The following is a 21297-nucleotide window of genomic DNA, read 5'->3' on the forward strand; positions in this document are numbered from 1 at the left end:
AGGTACTGGATAGATTGGTTGAGAAGTAGGATACACAAATGGGTTGATAACAGCAGTATTCTCTGTGGTTATCAGCATGGGTTTGTTAAAGGGAGATCATGTTTTACTAACTTACTTATGTATTATTTAACAATGCTATTATTTGTATTATTTGGCAAATAGCTTGGACAATGGAGATGTATATACAGTGGTGCACTTGGATTTTGCAAAAGCTTTCGATAGACTGCCACACAACAAACTGTTAAATAAATTGAAACTGATGGGATTGGATAACAGACTTCTGAGTTTGGATCAGTGATTGACTGTCAGATAGGTATCTGAACATTGTATATGAGGATGCAGTACCCCAAAAAAAGGAAGATCACTAATGGTGTATCGCATGGGTCAGTTTTGGGACCACTGTTGTTCAGTTTGTATGTTAATGATATTGGGATTGGTTTAACTGTTGATATACAGCTGTTTGCAGATGATGAAACTGGGGATAGCAATGCAGAGTTAAGCAGATGTTATGTCCTTATAAGATGACTTGAATATATTGCATGAATAGGCAGGTAAGTAGAACTGTCATTTCACTGTTGAAAAGTGTAAGGTTTTGAAATTTAGTAAGAAATGATGGAATGCAAAGTATACACAGTGGGGAAACTTTAAAGGAGGTAGAGAAAATAAGAGATCTGGGAGTGGTAGTGGACAAGGACCTCAAATTCAGGAATCGCATCACACAAGTTGTGAAGACATCACATCGGATAATGGGAATGATGTGGAGGACCCTGACATGCAGAAATAGAGTGGTTATGATGCCATTGTATAAGGCCTTGATCAGGCCTCATATAGATTATTGTAGATCTGGTAGACACAGATTTGGTAGCCAGGTTTTCATGGTGATGAGGATATGTTGGAGAGGGTCCAGAGAAGATTCACAAAGTTGGTAAGTGGTCTTTGGAATGTGGAGTACAAGGACATATTGAGAGAATGTTAAGTTGCAAAGCCTTGTGAAGAGGAGTAAGAAGTGGGGGGGGGATATGATTGAGACATAAGCTAGTCAGAGGTTGTTATCAGGTTGACATGGAAGAGATTTTTCATACAGTGGGGGGGGGGTAGAACAAGAGGCCATCGCTGGAAACTGTATAAGGAGGGTGTGACAGAGGAGTGAGGAGCAGGTTCTTTGCATAGAGAGTGGTTGATGAGTGGAATACATTGCCTGAGTGTGTTATGAACGTAGACACGTTGAATCAGTTTAAGGCACGGTTGGATGAGCATTATGTGCAATAGTGTGTACCTCCCATGATGAGTCTCTGACTCCATGGTAGGCAGATGATGATGATAATAAATATCTTATTTAATTTTCCTTTCATGTATTCATTATAAAAGAATAACAAAATATATTAAATTGACTTTATTGTCAACTACTAATCATTATTTGTCAAGGTATTTATTTTTATAAGTCATGCTGCCCAAATGGTTCCTGAGCCTCTTTTGCTTAGTTGGTAACAATAATTCCAACTTTTGTTGGAAACACCTGGTTTCATAACTCATCTTATAACCCAAAGCACCTTTATAAAGGCTTTTAAATTGAAGATGAATTTACCAGTCTCATAAGGATGTGAAAAGATTCCCTGCTGAAAACTCGTGGTTTTCATCCTGCAAAAGAGGCAAATCAGCCAGAATAATACATTCAATTAAAAGACATACACTGGCTTCATAGTCTTAGTTGTATTGATCATAATTTCAGGCAGCACAGCCAAACCTAACCTAGATGTTTGTTTTGAATTTAAATGCTTATAGAATCATTTTGTAGAGAAGAGCATATGTGATTTTGTATTGCATTTTGATTAGAAATTTTAACCAACAATTTTTCAAATTTGCATCTTTGAGATTTGTACATAGTAATGACTTGTTTAATTTCATGAGACGTTTATTCCAGTACATATGTGCTCCAATAGAATGATGCAATTTTTGATGATTCTCTTCTTAAACATTTGTATTTCTTAGGATCAAGAAGATTATAAAAATCGAGATAAGAAGACGCTCAATGTTTGCTTTTCATTAGTGTTGAAATCAGTTTTTCTTTTATTTTTATCCATATTTAGGGATAAATTATCTATAATATTTAAAAGTAATTGCTTTACAAATTGAACAAAAATATTATCACAAAGTTACATAGACATGGAATAACACATACAAAAACACATGTAATATTCACTGTGACTTGACCATAAGATGTGGCGACAACATGGTGACAAGAGTACCCATATATACTAATCATAAAATACTGGATTGTTTTCATGCAGTTGTTGCTTGCGTGAAGTTGAGAAACTGATCAATCAGATTTTAATATTTGTTTAGCATATGTGCTATAGTTTTCTGTTAAGGTACAAGGAATGTAAATAAACTTTCTTCCTTAATAAAAAAAAAAAATATTTATTTACATCAACAATAACAATATATGAATGTATGGATTTTTAATTCATTTTTTAAATGTGGTTCCCACCCACCCACCCACCAAAAAGTTATTAGTAAACCTATAGCACACTTTTACTGTGGATGGACTAAGGATTTTTTTTTCCATTTTTTATCAATTATATATATATATATATATATATATATATATATATATATGTAGGGTGCTTAATGGTCAAAGCAATAAAACTGAGAGGAGACCTCCACATACCCTTTAAAGAATGTGGAGAACCGACCAGGGCTTCTGACCTAATGTCCAATCCTCACCTTCTCGTGGAGCACCCTGTTGGGTATCTACCTGGATACTGAATGAACGAGGATGGGCTGACAATTTGGGATTTAGCCGACCAAATTGTATTCTTATTGGTTAAACCAAAATAAAAAATGATGGTACAACATGGCAAAATTTCATGCCGGCTGGGGCATCGCCTGTTAAACAAGGCCCCCATTGTTTTCGGTTACTGGAACAAATCTGAAAACACACCCCAAGTCAACATCACCAGAGTTAAAGATCAGTACTATCAACATAAGAAGCCTGAATGGCAAAGAAATGGAGCTAGCAGAGGAATTAGATAAGTACCAGATCGACATAATAGGGGTGACTGAAACAAAAAAGACAAAAACTGGTGAGATCTTTCTGAGCAATAAATACAAAATGTTATATTCAGGCAATGACAATCAAGGAAAAGAAGGAGTAGCAATAGTATTCAACACAAAATACGAGGCTAATCTTCTTGAATGGCAGGCAGTCTCGAGTAGAGTGATGTAGGCAAATATGAGAATGGAGAACTGGACAATAAGACTTATTTGTGCCTATGCTCCCAAAGAAGGTTCTACTAAGGTAGAAGTGGAGGAATTTTTATGCTTTAGAGAAAGCAACTGACACATTGAAAAAGGAAAAGTTGGTCCTTGTTGGTGATCTGAATAGCAGAATAGGAAATGATTGTCAGGCATACAAAAATATTTTGGGAAAATTTGGAGAAAAGAGCAAAGCTAATAATAATGGCAAATATCTGTTGGATTTCTGCTCAGGACATGGACTGGTTATTACTAACACCATGTTCCAACATACAAATGTGCACAAATTCACATGGAGAGAAGAGGCAAGGAATAAGAAAAGTCTCATTGCTTATGTTATTGTTGATAGTGATGTTTTCTCCCTGGTGCAGGACACCAGGGAGAAAAATTCAAATCCTCTGTACCAGAGTGTACAGAGGATTTGAAATTGGAAGCGATCACTATTTAGTGTTGAACAGGATAAAATTGAATTTCATATTGAAACACAAATATATAATAAATAAATATAAATATATTTCAATATATATATATTTATTTATTATATATTTGTATATATATATTTGTTATTATTTTAAATTTATTTTTACAGTCTTGAAGATCTGCTCTAGAAACCAAACTTGGAACTTTTTCAAGCCACTTTAGGCTTTTAATTAGTGGGATGGCGGTCTCATACGTAGCGATGAAATTCATCTCCAACCTAAAGACAATCACAAATGTCCATGTCCACAGCAAGATTTGAACCCACAACCTGTTGTTTTGGAGAGCGGATATGCTAGCCATTTGGCCAACCAAGCTAGCATTTAATATTAAACAATTATTTTTTCTTATATTTATTGAGTGTGTTGAGAACCACATTAAATCCTTGAACAGGCTACATCTAGCCTGCAGGCTGTATTGTATCCCTTTTATACATTGTTCATTGATGTAATTGATGGTTTGCCTTTTTGATATGTGCAGGAGTTGGAAGAGAAGAATGAAGCATGGAAGTCAACTTTGTCTTCATATGTTCTTGCAATAATAATACCTGGGTGAGAGAGAGGTGAGAGCACAGATGTATAGAAAATGTTAGTCATCATTGCATGTAACATTATGCTTTCCGGTTTCTTTGCAAGAGACTAGAAGCATGATTGCTATTTATGCATGAGTTGAGTTTCTGTATTCAAATTATTGTGGGCTTCAGTGTAGGCTGAATGAAGCTGGAGATTTTGTCTCAATCCACTTGCAGTATGCAATCTTATTTCTTGAACTGCCTTGTCAATTTAAAATTTAAAAATTTTGAATTGAGTGGAGTATGGAAGCTCTCATTCCAACATGTATGATTTCTGTAACATGATCACAGTAAGCTTGCATTTGCTATGGGTTTCAGGTGTAGGTTCAATGAAGCTGGAGATTTTATCTCATTGCTTGTGGTGTACACTTGTGTTTGCTAATGGTAAAGTAAATTATAGATGTTAACAATAATAGCATTTTTGTCAAGTATAATGGTAATATTGTCAAGTATAATGATAATGCAAGATTTATATCAAGATCATTTAACATCACAGTGGTATAGATATTTTTGTCCAATTTAGAAAAGACTGAAGAAGAAACAGTTATTCTATAACAACTTGGAAGTAATCTTGGAATCAGTACCAAAGAGACAGGTGGGCAACTTGTGTGGAATGAATGGAAAGCATGAAAAGAATGGACGAGGTCAGTTCTAATATTCATTCACCAAAAAGTAAGCAAAAAGGACTGCAGAAACTGTAGAATTATTGCCATAACAAATCATGGAAAAGTATATACTCACCATTATATTCCACTCCACAATTAATCTTAAGATTAATTGTGGAATGGAATAGTTTTATGCGGAGTGAAAATATTTCATTTTTACTCTTATGTTTTGAAAAACTCATTCTTTAGAAGAGATAGTGAAACATCCTGATAGTGCAAACACGGATGATGGAGTGATATTAGTAAAGATATGGCAGGCAGTACCTTTGAAAAATTCAAAGCTCAAGATTGCTAATTAAAATCATCTCCAAAACAACACAGTGCAGCAGTGGCGCACCCAGAGGGGGAGGGAAGGGGGGCATGGACAAAGAAAAGGAAAAAACACTAGAAAATTTTCCAAAAATGTTTTCCTAATTAAAATTCATTTTTTTATTTATGTTGTGTCATGTCTTCTATTTCTATACTACTTATGAATTAGTGATCACTGCAGATGTTCAGTCATAGGTCATATGCGATACGTAGTGTGTATTCGCAAAGCATCTACTCAACTCACCCCCCCCAAAGGTTAAATCCTGAGCGCTCCACTGCAATGCAGCCTGAAATATTTGTTTAACAACTAATTACACCATTACAGCTTCAGCTACTAGTATAATGATTGCATTTGTAGTATGTACCTATTCCTGATAATGTTAATTGAATGGTACTCATATAATTTGCACTTAATAGTTATTAAATTATTTATATTTTTGTAATTTTTAATTAGAATCATCTTTTATTCTCTCCTCCTTCTCAATTCTTGCTTTTGGCAGAACATAACCTCTATCTAAGCAGAACAAAAGAGCATTGTATTTTTAAAGTTTTTGCATAGCTACTAATTTTGTCTATGTGTAAATGTTTTCATTAAAATTGATTTGAAAAATGTAAAATGCATCTGTACTTAGATATCAAAACTTCTCAATTTAATTAAAAACAAAATTACCCTGCACTTGGTATGAATCTGATAGCCTTTGTCTTTCAGCTAACAGAAATCAAAAAAGGACTTGAAGAACAGTGGCAGATAAAGAGTGAAAACATGGTCACTGCTGCAACTAGTAAACTGCAGACTGAACTGATAGCTGTGCAAGAAGAAAAGGATAATATTCAGAAAATGCTTCTGGAATTGCAAACAAAAGTATATAAAATGATTTTTGTATGGCTAGTTTGTTTTAATGTAAATGTTGTGTTTAATAGCTTGATGTAATATTATTAAAATACTCTATGCATCTATAAAAATCTTTCTTGGAGAAAAGGAGAGAGAGATGTCTTGTATCTCCTTCCAGAAAGCATTATTTACTCATGAATATTCAACATTCTGTTGGCATAGTAAGACAAGAAATTATATTGTTTTAATACTTTACCCAATCATAAGCAAATGAAGTGTGTGCTGGTATTATGGGATTGAGGCAACTGATGTAAAGCCAACAGCCAGCTTAGTTTTGAAAATACTCCATGTGCAAATTTTGTTTGCTTATACATGGGTAAAGGATTGAAAAAAAAAAAAAAATCTTGTCTAGTATTATATAATTTCTTGTCTAGAGAACTTGGCAATAACAATAACCAAGAAAGCCATACTATGTCCAGCTGAGAGGGTTTAATGCCTAAATGTTTACCTTACATCCTTTGTAAGTTGGTGGCCAGCTTTCTTTCTATTTACAACACAGTAGTTTTGATTCCACAGCTTATAGAATGAATAGCATAGAAGCTACCAATCAAACCATATACTAAGAGTGTAATTCCTACTACGCTCAGTCTAGTATTTCCCCTAATCCACTGAGAATGATGGAATCCAGGCTAGTAATAGATTGTCTGATTGATAGCTTCTCTGCTTTTCATCCTACAAGCTGTGGATTCAAAATTTACTGTGTTATGGATATTTGTTAGAGTCTTTAGATAACACTAGTTCAAGCCTGAAGGAACTTGAAAAAGTACCATGTTTAGGCTATATCTCAAGTTCCAGCTTAATTTCACCCATCTGTGTACTGATGAGATTTACAGCCTTTCATGAGTAGGTTTATCTTAAAGCAATAAAAGGTGATTGATTTATGGAACTCCTAGTGGTGAAGACATGACTATTAGGTGACTTTCTCCACTACTTTTGTGAGAGTGATAATCTTTTATCCCCTTCCCTTTTTTTAAAAAATATTATTTTAAAATAGGCTTGCTTCCATGCTGTAAGATATAATATAGGATGGGTTAGCTCCAGAGCTCAAATTTTGAGCATAATTTAGGGTGCAGAAATACCATCAAGACCTAAGAAGTTATTGGTCATCTATGTGTAGTTGAAACCAACAACCGTTGGTTTCATGTATAGATGACCTTTGTCTAGGTCATCTGTACATGAGAAGAGTGATGTTATTAACTATCATGTTAGGATGATCTGTCACTAGATAGGTGAGAGAAGTAGAAGCATGAAGGGATACCCAATGGTTATGTAAGGGAGCTTAGGACAAACAAGTTTCTGAATGTTGTTTTTCAAAGTCAGATATGGTGTTTACTGTTTTCTTGCAACTTTTGCAAAGGCTGAGAACAAAGTTGAAATTTTTTTTATCTCTAGTCTGAGATTTTTTTTTCATAGATCTCTACTTTATTACCCTTATCTTACTTAACTAATTGCTTCTTATAATAAGATTTTGTTTGTCTTACCATATTTGTCACTCTTTTAGCTTGTACTTTATAGTACTCATGTAGTTAATCATAGATATTTCTGAAGCTCTTGTTTAACTACCTGAATTATTATTATTATTAATATCTGCCCTCCGTGGATTCAGAGATTCATCATGGGATGTACACACTATTACACACTAAGCTCATCTAACCATGTCTTAAACTGATTCATTGTCTACGTTCACAACAGACTCAGGCATTACATTCCACTCACCACCCACTCTCCATGTAAAGAACCTTCTCCTCACTCCTCTTGTTCTACCTTCCCCCTCCCTCCCTCTCCATTTTTTGAAAGATATCTTCCATGTCAACCTGATAACAATCCCTGACTAGCTGATATGTCTCAATCATAACCATCCCTCTTCTTCCTATTCACAAGACTTTGCAGTTGACATTCTCTCAATATGTTCTCGTACTCCACATTCCAAAGACCACTGACCACCTTTGTGAATCTTCTCTGGATCCTTTCTAACATATCCTCATCATCATGAAAACATAGTAACCCGATCTGTGCACAGTAATCCATATGACAATTATTGCACACAATATATAATTTGTAGCCACAACCTTGTCACCACCTTTATGCAGGGGAACAATTCCTATGTCCTAATATCCTCTCCTATCTCCTCTACACTTAGTTTTACCCTGATGAAGATGAAACGCCCTAATAAATTGATCGCTGAACTTCAACAGTGTCTTCTGCAGCAGTTGTCATTCATTTTCATCCATTAACATCGTCTTACTATAATCATTCTTTCTTCTACTTCCCACATAGATAGAAAACTTACTATCTGTTGTTTTTCTTCACCTGATTTGCTAATATCTGCTCATACTGCACATTTGAGAGAAGAATGGAATTCTTCTCTCAAATACATGCCATACATCCACAAACTGTATTCCCTTCTCACACAGCTCCGCTAACATGCCATTTGTGATTCTGGCTCTCCATCTCACGTCATCATTGTCATGCCTCTGCAACACACTGACAGCCTTTCCACTATGCTGTTATCTTTCACTTTTATGTCTGTGGATGAAATGTATCAACTATCTTACAATTCATATCTATGTTATTTCAGTCGAATATCAGTGACCTTACTGAGTTACTCTCCTACCTTGTTCTGTATGCTCTTGTAACTGATTATTACCATTATTCATCTTGTACTGCGTCTAAAGTGCCTTCTTCTTCCAGATTTCATGCTTATACCCCTCATTCATCCATTTTACACCTACCTTATTCAGACTTTTGACTTTTGGAATACATTAACACATTGATGCTGTTATGTATTTCTTTGTCAGTTCCCAAACAGTATTTACCGCTCAATCCCTCATTCCATGCTATTTCAATCTGTCTCCTAAGCTTGTCATAATCACCAGCCTTATAATTCCACCTGTATCCTTTCCTCACATATGTCTGCATATGAATAACTATATTCCACCAACTGGAGGAAAGTGCAAAACCCTACTCACAATTACATCCTCTGATGAAATGATCAGATTTAAAACTCTCAATCCTCACATGCCTTCCTTTACATGCTACATGGGATAATTGTCTCTCAAGAACTCAAGAAATTCATTTTTCCTATTCCCAAATGCTGTCTCATCATTCTAGTCTATACTGCCATTATTAAAATTGTCCTTAATAATTACTCTTCCTTTGTTCACTAACCCAAGTTGTTTATACATTTCTTCATCACCACCTCCACATTTCCTGGCCTATAGCAACATCCAGCTAAATTTGTCTTCCTGTTAACTTCCACCTCACACCACACTGACTCATAACCATTGCCACTGTTTCTCTCTTTCATGTATACCTTGTGTGGACATAATTCCCCTGCTATCATCAGCAGCTCTCCCCCTCCCTTGTCATTTCTATTCCCATTAGGATTTTATCTTCAGTCAACCACGTTTCACTTATTCCAGTGATTTTGGGGGCGAATAAACTTGATTAGCGAAACTGTTTCATTTCCCTTATTTCTGATACTTCTGGCATTTGTAAATAAACATGTCAGTTTACTTTTAGGTCTATACCTAGTCTCACCCAAGCCACTTGCTGGTTGTGATTTCCCTTCCACACCTGCCCATACCCAGTCACCACTTACCACATATATATGCTCAGTCTCAACTTCCTTACCCACATCCTGATCTATTCCATTTCTATGCTGATCATCTCCATACATATATTCACTACTACTTGCAACATCCACTCTTCCTATGTCATGTCTCCCTGTCCACCCAGGCTTCCCCCATTTCCCTGTTCCTCTTTCATTCCTGCTCTCTCTTTTCTCACACTAATGCTGTCTCTTCAGTACTGCTCTCCTGATCTTTCACCTTTCACTTCGTCTCTTACTTCTGATCTTTTGATGGCATCCAACACTGCACTTCCATCTAGCAACAGCTTTTCCAGTGCACTTACTCCAAAGCCATTCAAATGCAGTTCATCACATCTGTATAATTCCATTTTTCTCTCAAATATATGCCATACATCCACAAACTGTATTCCCTTCTCCTCACACAGCTCCGCTAACATGCCATTTGTGATTCTGGCTGACAATCAGAGGTATGACAATCATCATTGTCATACCTCTGCAACACACTGACAATCTTTCCCACTATACTGTTATCTTTCACTCTTATGTCTGTGTATGAAATGTATCAACTATCTTACAATTCATATCTATGTTATTTCAGTGGAATGTCAATCATATTGCAATTTTAATTTACACTTTACATACATGTTTTGGTTGCCATAAATATATACCATGGCCAGTTGGGTGGTTAATGAGATTACTCATCCATTTAATTCTCAACCTGTTTGCTTTTCTAACCCTGGAAATGTATTCAGATAATTCTGTCACCAGGCACATCTTCATCATTTCTCATACATTGTGGACATTGTATCCTTGCAATACATGGCATCATAATAACTTCTGAAGCTCTCTCCTAAGGTTTCAAAATTTCCTGTCCTGTAATTCAACATATATCCTTCTTAAGAAAGGAATATATATATATGTTGATAATAAAATATTTAATATTAAAAAATGTTGCTTTACTTTTTGATATGAAAATAGATGTAAATGAAAGTGTGCGGATATTTTGTTAAAAAGAAAAAACATATCACATTCTTCGGACTCACACATTCAACCTTCAGATAGCTTCACTAATTGGCATGTCCTTTCTGAGTTTTGAAGTTTATAACTAGAATAGAAATTCTTTTTCTTCTCGTCTGCTGCACCTCAAATGGCAGCATAATGAAAGTACAGTTGGATCAGTTTAAAGAAAACTTTGAGACACTTTAATCAAGATAGTTGTTGAAAGTGAAATTCAATAGTAACCTGTTGAATTTCACTTTCAGTTTTAAAATGAAAATAGCATGTGCAATAATATCAGATATGAATGAAGACATGATAAAATACTTATAAAGAAATATAATGGAATCACTCCTGGTCAGTGGTGGTGTTAGGCACATTAGAGAAATGAATTTGATAACTCCTAAAGCATGGGCTCAGTGTGTGTAATTATGCATGAATCTGTTCATTATGGAAGTTGGTATATTACTTGCTTTGCTATATGCATCCTCATTTCTTAAATGATACTTTTGAAAATTTGTAATTCATTGAAAACATATCAACTTTTTTTTTTTTTTTGACCAAGCAGATAACATCTCTGCCTTCCTTCTTACAGTCTTTGGGATGGAATTGATATTGATGAATGTTCTTATGGTGTGAAATGATTTTTATCACCTGAAACAATGTCCTACTGAATAGTCCCATAAATTAAAGATGCCAAGAAATTATATTCTTGATTTTATCCTTCATCCAAGTGTAAAGAAACAAAGTTTTTTGCGTGAAGTCACTTCATGACCGGGCTGCTTGACCGGGAGGCTAATGACATCACATCAGTTGTCTTAGTATCCCATAATGCAATGCACATATCCTTACTGACATGTATAATGCTCTGCATGATGTGAAGGGCCACTACCCAGACTGGTTTCAACCTTTATGGAGGTCTCATCAGTGGGAGCCAGACCCCAGAAGTGATACCAAAGTTATCCATAAATGGAAATTGGAAGCCTGAAATGGAGTTTAAAAATATCATGTTTTGTCTCAGATTAGGATTTATTAATTATCTAACCTTTAGCCCACCCAGTATCTGCTATAGGTTTACAACCTTTCATGAGCAGGATTTTCATTAAAAAAAATCTACATGATGTAAGCAACTAAAATCATGATAGTAATAAATAATTTGGCATTTACTGTTATCTTGAGGCTACCACAGAGTACAGGGTATTGTTATCAAGGAACTCTATAAGGTACATCATGTGATGCGATTCATCATGAAAGATCCAGTTCAGACATTGCTCCATCTGCCCTGCACTCCAAATCTCAGTCAGCTTGTCTTTGGCATATTTTCAAACACTGGCTTTCTCCTGAAGAGGGAAAAACTAGAGTTCCAAGATTCAGGGAATTCTTTAGGAATGGTTAATTCAGCTTTGATAAAAGGCCTCATTTCTGACAGGTTCCGAAAGCAAATATTTCCATCCAGGTGTTTAAAAAATAAACCGTGTACCATTCAGTAATATCATTTTGATTGTTTACCTCATATTGAGAAACTCATTATTTGAATCTAAACTGATATATCTTTTTCATGAAAATTAAAATGTTGTTTTAATTCTAGATTGTAGATTCAGAAACAGAAAATGATCCACGTAAGCAAGAAGAAATTGACAGGTTAAAGCAGTGGAAAACTAAGGTGTGTTGTTTATTTTGTCTCTATGTGATGTTATGAGTTAAATGCCATTAAAGAAATATAATAGATACATTCATCTGCATTTATTGCTTCTTCTACAGGCAGTTTCAAAATTATTATTATTATTTTATGGCGTCTCCATGTAGTCCAGAGACTCATCTTGGGAGATGGAAATTAACCATTATACACACAAATCCTATCATACCTCTCCTTGAATCCATTCACCATCAGGGAACTCCCAACAATTCTGGCAATCCATTCCACTCGCTCACCACTCTGCACATAAAAAATCTGGTCTGCACCCATACCACACTCTTACATAACTTCCACAGATGGCCCCTAGTTCTCTATTTATCATACAAGGGTGGTCTGAATAGTTCTCATCCCCGACCATAGATGGCAACGCTATTGGCAAGATTTTTTTTTTCCCCTAAGCTGATACATCTGTTATAAGCATCCATGTGAAATTGCAAGTTATTCTATCAACTAGTTTGTTTTATACAGCTGTCTAAAGCAAAAGTAGATGACCCTTGAAATGGATAAAATTGAGTATCGTGCAGTTATAAAATTCTTTGTAAAAGAAGGTTTAACACCAAAAGAAATTCGTTTGAGGTCCATAAAAGTTTATGGGCACTCTTCTCCTTTGTTTTTGACAATTAAGGAATGGGCTGCCGAGTTTAAACATGGCCGTACCAGTCTTGAAGATGATCCACGTGAAGGATGTCCAAAAAGTATAACAACACCAGTAATCATTGATCAAGTGCACGATATGGAATTGATGTCTGGTGAGTCAAAGTGTGTGAAATTGCTGAGACTTATAGGCATTTCAAAGGAACATGTAGAATATATTTTGCATGAAGAATTGCAAATGAAAAACCCTTGCGCAAGATGGGTGTTGCGCTTGCTCACAGCAGATCAAAAATGCACTCGCATGAAAATCTCTGAACAGTGCTTGGAGCATTTTAACAAGAATAAAACTGATTTTGTGTGTTGATTTATTACTATGGATATGACAGTATTGGATTCACCATTACACACAAGAATTCAAACCAGTCAAAACAGTAGCCAGAAGCCGGTTGTTCAGCACCAAAGAAGTCAAAGTCGGTCCCATCAGCAGGAAAGGTCATGACATCGGTGTTTTAGGATGCTAAAGGCATTTTGTTTATTATCTTGAAAAGGGTAAAAAACAATAACCAGGGGAATATTATTCCGATCTTTTAACCAGACGATGAAAAATTCGTGAGAAAAGATCCAGTTTTCATGATACCCATGAAATTGAAGTAATGGAAAGCAACTGTTAAAAACTGGAAAACAGTTTACAAGAAGCAGGTTACACAATTGCTTCTTCACAGATTGAAGATCTCATCAGGTTCATCCAAAATTTAGAAGTTAAAGACTTACCAGTGACACTTCAATAATCATAGCATCTCCTTTCTGCATTGCCTCATTAAATATACGAGGATTCCATAGGCAAATTAAACAAGAAACTATATTGAAACTTATGCTATGCCATAATATCACGTTTTTGTTTCTCCAAGAAACATACTTCTGCAGATATAAAAAGTTTAACAGATAAATATCCACTTCTTTCTTATTGGATCTTTGGAAGATTTAACAGGGCTGGAGTAGGAGTTCTTATTCTTGCCTTCCTCCTTCGGTCATTCTGTAATATCCAAAGGGATGCAGAAGGGAGAATCTTGACAATAGATTGGAAATACACTGGATGTGTAATAAGGTTTATAAATGTTTATGTTCCATCCAATAGAACAGTTAGACGAAAATTCTTCCAGGAATTGGAGCCATATTTATATGGTGCGCACTACATCATAGCAGTTGGAAACTGGAATTGTATATTTTATATATATTTATTTATATATATATATTTTTTGGTATTTTGGAAAATTCAGCAAAAGCAGCAGATTAATTATTAATGCAGACAAGACAAAATTAAAAGTTTATGGAAAATGGGATCTTGGAAGCATTCCTTTGGGACTAACCCATAGGAGAGAACCCCTCATTATACTTGGAATTCCCTTCTCCACTTACCCAATATTACCAGTCCAAGAACTTATATACAAGAACTTGGAAATGTTAGAAGACTGGAAAATAGGGCTGCTCTCCTTTTCTTCTAAAGCCATAATCTTTCTTGCTCAGTTGTACATAATAAATATTACAGACATCACAGAAGCTGAAGAAAAGCAATTATATAGTAACCTGTGCAATTTTTTTTGGTTTAGTCGATACCAAGAAGTTAAAAAGGAATTTCTTCAAATATCAACGAAGCATGGAGGATTTGGACTTCCAGTCTTAAAATTCTGCTATTTAAACAAATACAGCTTGAAAAATCCATAAAATATTGCAAACTAATCACACATATGCAGTTTACTACTTGGGTTTTCATCTTCCCCAATTTGGAGTTAATGATTAGAAAAATCCAAAAGCTGAGATTGTTCCTGAATATTACAATGCTCTGTGCTTAACTCTAATACTGCTCAAACACTCCGGAATTGACATTCTTTCCATTAAAAAAAGTAAAATTTGGTATAAAGAAATCCTTAATCTCTTTCGCTGCGAAGTTCTACAGTTGGGTGCTGACAACATTATTTTGTTTCATAACTTGATGAAGTTCTAAGTGTACCCTAACAGAAAGGATCTTGGAGAATTGCATATGGTTGCCTTCCAGTTAATGCCATCAAATGGTGGAGGTACTTGAACATCGGAGATCCAATCCGTGACATCTGTTACCAATTGGAAACAGTAGATCATGCATTCTACAGCTGCCCTCTTGCTCTGCATATTTGGAACAGATTATGTAATGTGTTGGGTATGCTACTATTTATAACAGAACAGGTTATTTTTTTTATTACACCCACCACCTGTCACCAATGGGAAGAGAATTTTGATTTTTATAATTAATGAATTAAAATACCATTTATGGAAGGTTGGATTTGAAAACCAGCAACATGACATCCAAATGCTTTATAATATTGTATTGTGGAAATTTTATTGTTTCACTCAGATGTTTTTTGTATTTAGAAAAAAGCATTCTAGGAGATATCAAATTTATCACTAGATGGTGTAGACCACCCACATTATGCAATATTCACCAGGGAGAGATAAAATTCTGTCTATTCTTGCTATGAGAGGTTTTTTAAATAGTTCCATCCTCTTAATTCAGTGTAGTCTTATAGTCAATTGCAGGGATGACTGGAGAGCAATCCCAGACAGAGAAGGCCAACTCAAGGTGGTTAACCCAGATGGGGCTAACCACCTGGGTATCAGTCATCTTTGCGCTTTAGTTTCAATTGGTTTTTTTGTTCATCTATATGAGATTGGTGAAAAAGGAAAACTGATAGCCTTTGCCTATATGATGATATAAAAGAGTTGAGGCCTTTTCTCTCATTCTGCCTGTCTGTCTTTTTTCCTCCTAATACTATCAAGTTCTCTTGCATCCCTATACTAACTATTCTAGGCCTATGATGAGCAACCCTTTACTTTTTCACCTCAATAAAGGTTGAAACTGGTCTGGTTAGTGACCCTTCCCATAATGCATAGCATTATACATGTCCCCAAGGAAATGTGCTTTGCATTATGGGATACTAAGGCAAGTGATGTGAAGTCATACCATACCACCTTTAGCACGAGTTGCCTCAGTCCTGAAAATACTTCATGCACAAACTTGGTTTGCTTACACTTGGATCAAGGATTAAACTTAGTGCATAATTTCTTGGTATCTTTAATTTATAGTTATAACTAAGGGAAAATTAATTTCAACAATGAAGCTAAACCATTTTCAGTATACAGAGAAAAAGTCATGAAGTTACTTCCTGCACAAAAGATTATTTGTTGAATAATATTTTATTTTATGTTGCTCCCACCCATGAAAGGCTATTTGTAAGCCTGTAGTACATTTTGCACCATGGGTAGGCTAATGTTTTTTTTTTCTGTTTTTATCAATTTTATATTTTTTTTATATTTTTTAAAATTTATTTTTACATAGTCCAGAGACCAAACATGGAACTTTTTCAAGCCACTTCAGGCTTCCAATAAGTGGGGCAGTGGTCTCATGCCATGCAATGAAATCCATCTTCCACCTAATAACAATCATAAGCATCTATGGTGGGATTTGAACCTGCGGCCTGTTGGTTGGAGAGTGGTTACGCTAACCATTTGGTCAACTTGGCTGCAAAAATGTGCATTAAAAACAATAATACAATTAAATGTTCACATTTTGATAAGAACTGCTTTGAATATTATTATTTCCTAAATATATTGATTTTATTATAACAATTAGTCATTTGATGTTTTGATCATACCATTTTTTTTCTTGTGTTATTGCCACAATTAGCAAATTTGAAATGTTTTTATTTCTAGCATGATTCCTTATATCAGCAGACTGAGTGCATGAAGGAAAAATATGAATCACAAATAGCAACACTAACTTCAGAGTTTAATTTATTGAAAAATTCCAAATCAAGCAGTGCAGAGGTACAAAGATTAGCCATACAAGATTTTGAGGCACAGGTAGTACAATTATGAAATCTGTATAATTCGAATATTGAGTAATTTTTGAATTATTAAAATTTCTTATACTGTTGATTGTAACTGTAACAAACTCTTAGAGATCACAGGAATAGTTTGTTACTACAGATAGTTTGCTATAGTAAATATCCTATAGATAACTGTAAGCTCTAGTTGTGACTTTTTGATCTCATTTTGAGAGGAAATGTCTTGAAGTTTGAGTGGATATATGGGATATCGATATTCACTCACACCATGGTGAGAGTCAGCTGCAGTTTGTTTTCTTACCATCTTTAGATTCTTATTCTTATATATCTCTCAATAGCATGATATAAAGTTCATTGCTGTATACAACTTAATTCATTTATGCTGCAAATTTTGAACATAAAAGGGATCTGATGTTTTATTATGTATCATATGCAACTGCTCATTACACATGCTTTAAGTATACATAGGATAAATACTTTTTTTTTAGAGTGGGATTCCATATAAATTTATTCAGTTGACTTCCTACAATACCCCTCTCCCCTCCCGCTCCATGTGGGGCACCTGTTCATGGTGGAGGAGACCTCTCAGTGATGGTACTATCTTTTTCATTCTTTCTCTTTTCTTTACCTTTCTTCCTGTATTCTTTGCTCTACTTCTTCTGAGTCTTTTTTACTATCCTTTCTTCCAGACTGCCATTACTAGGATCCAACACCTTGCCACTGTGTTTTCCGTGTGGCGTGACCCTTGACATCTAGAAAGCCCGACCAGGATCACTCAGCTAGTGGACTTGCCTGCAAGGGTCAGTGGTGTTGCAGTAAGTCTCTCGCTCCATGGTCCAGGGTTGGAATTCAAGGCTTGCTGTAGTGCTGGTATAGCATCCGGAGAAGCCCTGGCGTTCTGCTCCTGAGCATAGTCATTTCTTGCTGGTCAGTGTGGCTTCATCCTCAAATGTTTTAGGGGCCCTAACAAAGTCTCACCTGATACTCTAGATACAGCATTTTGTAACAGAAGCAAGAAAAAAAAAGATATATGACACTAATATAAATGTACCAGTGTTTTTGATCATCCATGCAATAGGTGAAAAGCCAATAAGGAAAATGTCACACTTCTTTATTCAAAGGTTTTAGAAGAACTGGCAGGATCTCACAAAACTGTTAAGAAATTACGTTCTAGTGATATCCTTGTGGAAGCATTGTATCAAAAACATTCCGAGAAATAGGAGCAACATCAATGGGTGGCATACCAGTCACATAAACACTTCATAAAACACTCAATTCCTGTAGAGGAATGGTATCAGAATGGGATCTCCTTGATGTTCCTGATGAGGAGATATGTTCAGAGCTTGAAGAACACGGAGTGATGGGTGTGAGACCTCTAAGATCCTCATATACTGAGAAGGTAACAATTAAGAAAATGTCAACAGCAACTCAAACTCGTATGTCTATTCCATCATCTGATAATTTCCCCATACCTGAAATTCGTGATTGCGAGTGCTTCTCTGTGAGTGCATCAATTGCACAACCTATGGTCTTACTCCAGAGACAATTCCAAAAAATGGTTCCATTCAATGAGAACCCACTTGTCAAAGAAATTATGGCAGAGATATCACTTAAAGATAAACCACCAGACATCCCTACAGAAGAAATGGATTCTTTGATATCCACTGAAAGTAAATTAAACTTGCCAACCAACCCTAACACATCAGACATATTGAATATTTTACCAGGGTCATCCATTTTTCCTAAAAAACAAATTGATAAATATAAACATGAAAAGGTAAGCCCTTAACCTCCTGAAAACGAGACAAGTTGATCAAACTTGTCTGGTTTTCAGGACAATTTGATCAAATGGTCAAAGGTTGATCAAATGATCAACCTTTGACCATTTGATCTGTTTAGAAACATGTATAAGAAATACTTTTCCGAAACAAGAACATGTGGTTTCAGTGTTCTCAGACGTTGAAAAAGCTTATGACACAGCCTGTAAATATGGTAAAAGACCTGTTCAATCTAGGTCTGAGAGGGACACCTACCCGTTTTTATTAAAAACTTTCTTTCCAGCAGTGTCTTCCAAGTCATGTTAAGTGACTTGGAAAACACGGCACAGTGCATCATCTTAGCCATATTACCAAGAAGAGGGTGTTTCTCAAGGCTCTGTCTTAAGTGTTACCCTCTTTGCTGTTAAAGTGAACTCAATCACTGAACAGCTTCCTCCTACAATAATCAATTGCCTTTATATCGATGACTTCACAATTTATTGTCCTTCTTGCAATATGAGAGTCATCGAAAGGCAACTTCAACAAGCAATCATTCGTGTCTCTTCCTGGGCTCATTATCATGGTTTCAAGCTTTCAGAAGAGAAGACTGTCTGTATGCAATTCTGCCAGAAATGTACCTTTCACCCTGATCCTGATTTAAGAATGGGACAAATTAATATCCTGGTAGTACAGGAGGTAAATTTCTGGGAGTTACCTTTGACAGAAAACTAACATTCTCTAAGCACATTCATCATCTTTAGGAAAAGCGCAAAAAAAAAAAAAAAAACCATTGAATATCCTCTGCACCCTATACTCTTCTAAATAGGGTGCAGATTGAAGTTCTTTACTATGCATTTATCTTGCACTTGTGCGTTCAAAACTTGATTATGGATCCCTGGTTTATAGTGCTGCAAGGAAGAACACACTTCATTGGTTGGACCCTATCCATCATCAGGGTATCTGAATAGCTATTGGTGCCTTTTGCACATCACCCATTCAAAGTCTTTATGTAGAATCAAAGGAACCCCCTTTATCACTCACACAGAAATATTTGTGTGAGTAATAAAAATAAAGTCCTTTCCTGATCGCCCTCCATGGACAAGTCTCTTTCCCTACATCATGAGACAATAACATACATGTCAGACTGCCATTCGTCCTTTTGGTATGCACATCAAAGAAGTTATGGAAGCTATAGGCATTAACATTATCAACACTACCTGTACAAAACAAAACAGCATCCCCCTCCCACACACCTTGGCAGACTTACACCCCATCCTGCAACCTCTCACTCAGTCAACTACAAAAGTTGAATACAGCCCCCCATCTGTCTACCTTCAACTGTTTAATGCCCATAGAGCAGTTCACTTTGATTTCTTGCACATCTATACTAATGATTCAGCAGAGATCTCTGTTGGGCAGTGCTGCTGTTTTTACTAATAATAATGAGTCACCATAGGAACAGAAGAGAAGTAGTAGTTCTAGCTAGGCTCTGCATAGGCCACAGTCATCTGACCCGCCTATATTTACTGAGAGCTGATAATCCACGTATGTGTGAGGAATGCAACACTTCATCATCATCATCAAATTCCTGCCATGTACCCTCAAGAGATGTACAGGATATGATAGTACTACATGAAAAAAATTACATCTTTATTAATTTCTTATCTACAATTTTCCTCCAAATCAGTCTGTTACTTGTCAAGACTCCAACATTATCAGATCTTATATTTCTCTCGTCTAAGGTACTTTGTACCGTATCAATCCACCTATATCTTGGTCTTCCTCTGGGTCGTTTTGCTGCCAACCTGGCAGAGAACACTTGCTTTGCTAATCTTTCCTCACCCATTCTGTTTAAGTGACCATACCACCTGAGATTAGCTCTGCTAACGCATTCCTGGATGCTGACAATGTCAAGTTCTTTCCTAATATTCTCTTTTTAATATGATATTGCCATTGATGCCATCTGTTCACGCCTATAATCTTTCTCAGGACTCTCATATCTGTGGTCTCTAGTGTTTGGTCAAGTGTTTTATTTCTGACCCAGCTCTCAGATCCATAAGTTAAAACTGGTTTGAACACTGTCTTGTATACAGCTAATTTAGTGTTCCGACTAATTTCTCTCTTATTCCAAATGAATTTATTCAATTGACTTCCCACCATACCAACTTTGCTGATTCTGTTGTCTATTTCTATATTTAATTTACCATCTTCAGTAAAAATCGTGCCTAAATAGCTGAAATGTTTTACTTGTTCCACAGGTTCTCCATTCACAACACAGTTGACATTTTCAATGATTCTGCCTATTTTCATTGTCTTTGTCTTTTTATTGCTGACCTTCATACCATATCTATTACAACAGCTATTCGATTTAGTCAGAGAGTCTTGCAGACTTGTAGCAGATTTATTTAGAAGTATAACATCGTCCGCATAAAGCAAAGAGCTGACATTAACATCTCCAATTTTGATATCATGTTTAATACCACTTTCCTTCATAATGTGATCCATATAGATAATGAATAACAGAGGGGATAATGTACATCCTTGTCTCACACCAGATTTAACATTAAACCATCTTCCTGTACTTCCTTCAATTCTAACTGCTGACTTACAACTCA

At 35.7% G+C, this 21297-nt stretch overlaps 1 protein-coding gene across 9 annotated transcripts in view; it reads left to right on the plus strand.

Annotated features, from left to right (window-relative positions):
* LOC150092408 (FK506-binding protein 15-like) overlaps window positions 1-21297 on the plus strand; it is a 398069-nt gene that overhangs the window by 277483 nt on the left and 99289 nt on the right. For 8 of the 9 annotated variants that reach the window (XM_090415127.1, XM_090415126.1, XM_090415128.1 and 5 more), the window contains 3 exons: window positions 5987-6139; window positions 12346-12420; window positions 16792-16941. In XM_090415127.1, the coding sequence (XP_090271253.1) occupies window positions 5987-6139; window positions 12346-12420; window positions 16792-16941 (378 nt within the window). The remainder of the gene's footprint in view (window positions 1-5986; window positions 6140-12345; window positions 12421-16791; window positions 16942-21297) is intronic. The other variant, XM_090415130.1, reaches the window with a different exon arrangement.

Source organism: Typopeltis vanoorti, chromosome 26, assembly GCF_054136105.1.
Source record: "Typopeltis vanoorti isolate ZY-2024b chromosome 26, IOZ_Tvanoo_1.0, whole genome shotgun sequence".
NCBI lineage: Eukaryota > Metazoa > Arthropoda > Arachnida > Uropygi > Thelyphonidae > Typopeltis > Typopeltis vanoorti.